Source organism: Sinocyclocheilus rhinocerous, unplaced genomic scaffold (genome assembly GCF_001515625.1).
Source record: "Sinocyclocheilus rhinocerous isolate Xijiao unplaced genomic scaffold, SAMN03320098_v1.1 scaffold1690, whole genome shotgun sequence".
Taxonomy (NCBI): Eukaryota; Metazoa; Chordata; class Actinopteri; order Cypriniformes; family Cyprinidae; genus Sinocyclocheilus; species Sinocyclocheilus rhinocerous.
In genome coordinates, this window is record NW_015664228.1 from 52234 (window position 1) to 57471 (window position 5238).

Consider the following 5238-nt stretch of genomic DNA (forward strand, 5'->3'; position numbering starts at 1 on the left):
AATCTTTACTGGCACTTCTGATCAATTTAATGCATACATGTTGAATAAAAACATTAAAGTCTTTTTTTTAACCCCAAACTTTTCAATGCTTTCCACAAAAATATGAAGCATTCATACTGACAATGATTTCTGAAGATCATGTGACACTGAAGACTGGAGTAATGATGCTGAAAATACAGCTGCGCATCACAGAAATAAATTACAGTTTAACAGATATTCACATAGAAAACAGGTGTTTTAAATACTAATAATATTTCACAATTTTCCCTGTATTTCTAATCAAATAAATGCAGCCGTGGCGAACAGAAGAGACAAAAAAGTTATTTATTCCAATTGTTCTGTTATTTTTAAGAACTCACCCAGAAAGCCTTGCAACCTTCTTGTAACCACAAACGACTCTAAATCTGCAACATTTAAAGCAACAGTTCGCCTAAAAATGAAAAGTCAATCATCATTTACTCGCCCTCATGTCAAACAGGCAAGACCATCAAATGAAAGTCATATATGAGCGTGTGTGGTGTGTTTTCACTTGTCAGCATAAATGTGCACGGATAAGCAGGCTTATATAATGCTTTCTCATGTGTGTTGAGGGTTGAATCTAGGCCATCTCGTCTGCTTTGTGTCTGCGAGGCGGGTCAGGATCGAGGGGGAGGGCTGGAGGAGATCGGAGGGGTGCGAGCGCTTCCTGGGTCAAAGGGCAAGAGCGGTCGGAGAGCCGTGTTTGTGCACATACCATGCATTTTAAGAGCTTTCTGATGGAGAAGCGCTTTGAGATCAGCTCTCGTCCATCAGTCCGGCTGCACAGGAGGAGATCTGTGCGCTTTACTGGGATCTACTCCTGCATCCAGCTGGAAAAACAAACACAGTGTGGGAGAGAGAAGAGAAGAGCTTTGATGGAAACACTCAACTGAATACGAAGGAACTAGATTTTCCCGCTGGAGGTTTCACTGCACGACTTGGAGCTTGGAGTTATTATGTGTAACTAAAAGTAGAACCATAAAAGAAAACATTTGAAGTACTTGAAATAAAATCAACTTTAACTGAAATAAAATATTTAATATTTTATGCATGAAATTTCCTCATCGTTTACTCATTTTCTCATGTTGATTTCAAACACACCACACAAATAAAATGTTAAAAACTGTTTGCCTATGAAATGAAAGTCATATTCATCAAAAATTCAACATAATATAGAATATGTTGTTTTTTAAATAATTGATCAAAACACATGTATTTTATATTAGCTAGTTGCACTTTTCATTCAGTTCAACTTGGTGTACTACAATAAACTTAAACTGAAACTAAAATTAACAAAACCCATAAGGACATAAATAAAAATTTTTTAAAAAACTAAATAAAAATGATAAACAAAAACGCTAAAAAATGACAAATATTCAACAGATAATAGCTTTGGATTTTCATAATAAAACAGACATATTTAAGAATAATAATGATTATGATGATGATGATGATGATAAAAACATCCAACAAAATGACTAAATTTTAATGAAAATGAACACAAAATCTGAAAATATTGAAATATAAAGAATTTAAAACATTTATATATTTAGAGAGAGAGGTAGAGAAAGAGATGGAGAGAATGTGAACTTTTTAAGCTGTTTAAGTTGAAGTACCAACAGAACTCATTTAATAATAATATCAATAATAAAAAGGACAAAAACATCCAACAAAATCACTAAAACCACACTAAAATAAAAATGAAAAGAAATCAAATTCACTGACAAAAATCAAATGATTCCCTGACATTTTTCAAGCGACAGCTTTCGTCACTATCTGACTTCATCCTAAAAAAATAATAATAATCTTTTTCCCTTTATTTCATCTTTCTCTGTCTAGCTTGTACTTATTTGAACACTGCTTGAAAGTTGGTATGACGAGCACTTACTGTCTATTTGCCTCTTTAAGATGAATCACTTGATGTATTCCCCAATTGTAAGTCGCTTTGGATAAAAGAGTCTGCTAAATGAATAAATGTCAAATGTAAATTTCAGAGTTGTTGTAACTAAAAAAAAAAAAGAAGATTATTAGAGTATGTTTTACTTCAGACTTTCTACATCAAAATTTCATGTTTAACTCAATGTGTTACTTGCCCTTTCTTTGTAATTATTGGCCTAAATTTATGAGTAATTCTAAATGAAAATAGTTTTAAATCCTACATCGGTTCTTTTCAGCATAATTATTATGTTACATCAATAATTAGAAGCATTAGAGAAAAGTGAACGAATTTCATGTTTATGTGAACTAACCGTGTCCTATAAAACAGCCAAACAAATTGAAAGAAAAAATTAATTAATTAAAACTCCAAAGAGGATAAAGCCATTTAAAGGGTTAGTTCACCTAAAAATGAAAATTAGCCCATAAATTACTCACCCCCGAGGCATCCTAGGTGTACATGACTTCTTCTTTCAGACGAATCCAGTTGGAGTTATATTAAAAATTGTCTTTGATCTTTCAAGCTGTTTAATGGCACTCAGCGGGTGTTGCATGCATCAGTCCAAAAGAAGTGAAATAAAAAGCGCCCATCCATAAAAAAAGTGTCTCACACGGCTCCGGGGGGTGAACAAAGGCCTCCTGTAGCGAATCGATGTGTTTTTGTAAGAAAAATATCCATATTCAAAACGTAATAATCACTTGAATCTAGCTTGCGCTCACTGTTGTAAACGGAAGCAGCTCCGGGAGGATGACGTATGAGGTCGACTTGAGGGTGAGTAATTTATGGACTAATTTTCATTTTTAGGTGAACTAATCCTTTAATGCATTCTGCTGGACAGATGTTGGGGAAATGTTTGGTCGAATGTGTGTGTGATGCAGCAGGGTTAAATTAATCAATAATCACGCTCCAGTCAAGTGGAGACACGGCAATGAACAAACACAAGGAGAAAGTCAAGAGATCAGTTATTTATTCATGACTTCCCATTGAGAGAATATATGAAAAATTGAGTTAAAAATTACTCATTGAGAACAAAAACAAACTCCATCTGTGGGGGTAACCACCCTGATGCTGGGATTTGTCCGATCAGATTTTGCTGTAGCGCGCAGTAAAGCACATTTGTAAACTTGGCGAGGTTTTCTATCCGGGCACGACGCCCATTATGTCAACTAATATGGGAAATGTTTCTATAATATTCAGACACACAGAGATTCATTTGAGTATGTTCATCATGTTTTTCTTCGTAATCGTTCATCGAAATAATATTTTTCTCCACTTCCTCCAAGTTTTAGCTCACGTACTGTAATCGATCCCTTTTATTTTCCAATCATATAAAGACCCCTTCACCATCTAATCAGTTCCTGATGGATGAAATGAAGGCCTGCGCCACGTGTTTATCATCAAATATTATGAAATGAAACATGTCACATTACGGAAGTAAAATGGGTTGTAAATGCCGTTTCATGTTGATTTTAATGTGGCCAAGACAAACTCCTCAAAAGAACCACCGCTTTTGGCCAATAAACTAAAAGCAGAAGGAGATATTGCAAATAGTGATGACAGTTGACCACCAAGTACGAAATGTACTTTTTTTTTGGATAAAAACATGTAATGTAATGCAGCATTGCGTCACTTGCTCAGCAATGGATGTGAATGGGTGCCGTCAGAATGAGAATCCAAACAGCTGATAAAAACATCACAATAATCCACAAGTAATCCACAGCACTCCAGTCCATCAGTTAACATCTGGAGAAGACAAAAACTGAAACTAATCCAGCATTAAGACGTTTTTATGAATCCATAATAACGCTTCCTCCAGTGATAAAGTGCATCTGCTGTTGTCTCTCACATCAAAATCCAGCCACATATTTGTTTAGAGCGGTTTAAACGCTGCTTGATCTGTGCAGATTTCTCTCCTGATTCACACCAGAACACTTTTTCACTGGAGGAAGCGTTATTATGGATTATGGACGTCTTGATGGATTTGTTTCTTACAAACATGCAGATTTTAGGGCCCTATGAAATCCGTTTTGTTTTTTCCCAAATTCTTTTTTGTCCATTTTCATTTTTCTGGATTCCGATTTTTTTTCTCGTTTTAATGTTTCTAGACTCTGCTGTTTTAATGGTTAAATGAAATTGTATTAATCAAAAAGCATGTCTGATTAATTTAAAATATGAAACTTACAATATTAAATAGCAATTTATTAAAAAAAAATTTAAGGCCCAATGAGATATGTTTTATTTTTTCTAAACCAAATTCTGTTTTCCATTAATTTTCTGGATTCCATTTGAATGGTTTCATAAAATATTATTAATGAAAAGCATCTCTAATTAATCGATTTTATTTATTTATTTTCTCCCAGAAATACTGTGTTGTGTATTTACATTTTTCTGGTAAATATTTCTTTACAAACAATGTTTTAATAATAATTTTATTAGTAGTAGTAGTAACATTACATTAAGTAATAGGCCTATTTCTTTCACGGTTTCCTCAAGTGAAACCGAACTTTTATTTTGACAGGTTGCTGTTAAGACCTTTAGGTTTCTATTTGTATATGATATGTTTTTTTACAGTCTATGGATATGACAGTTTTACTCAAAAGAAAGGGCCAAATGTTCCTGTTGAGACTCTTAGAGCAGTTCTAGAGGTTATGTTCGTGTGTTCATGTATTGAGGTGGCAGAGGCTAAAAGCACCGCGAGCGTCACATGCGATTCAGTGTGTGTGTAGTAAACGAAAACGCGCTTCTGTGCTATTCATTTACACAGACACACGCAGGATTCATATTTAAATGGCATCTGTCCTACTTTTGATTTATCCATCCAAAATTTGACAAATTCCGCGTTATACAGTAAATTCCGTTTTGATGACTGGATTCAACAGGAGATGGACTTTTTCACTGGAGGAAGCATTATTATGGATTATGGACTCTTATTTGAGTTAAAAATGTCTTAATGCTGGATTAGTTTCAGCTTTTGTGTTCTCCAGATGTTAACTGATGGACTGGAGTGCTGTGGATTACTTGTGGATTATTGTGATGTTTTTATCAGACTCTCATTCTGACGGCACCCATTCACATCCATTGCTGAGACACTGATGCAATGCTACATTTCTCCAAACCTGATGAACAAACAAACTCATGGTCTGAGGATGAGTACATGTGCAGCAAATTTACATGTTTTTTTTTTTTGTGAACTATTTCTTTAAAGTGGGCCTCACTGTCTACCTCTACATACATACTCTACAAAAAAGAAATGAGCAGCTTTATCTAAAAGATCAAGGCTGTGC

General features: G+C 34.6%; 1 protein-coding gene across 1 annotated transcript in view; it reads right to left on the reverse strand.

Annotated features, from left to right (window-relative positions):
- Positions 1–574: 574 nt before the first annotated feature.
- The window catches only part of calcrl2 (calcitonin receptor-like 2), a 35872-nt gene continuing 31208 nt past the window's right edge, over positions 575–5238 (reverse strand). The window contains exon 9 of the mRNA XM_016540768.1: positions 575–848. Coding sequence (XP_016396254.1) covers positions 789–848 — 60 coding nt within the window. The 3' untranslated portion in view covers positions 575–788. The remainder of the gene's footprint in view (positions 849–5238) is intronic.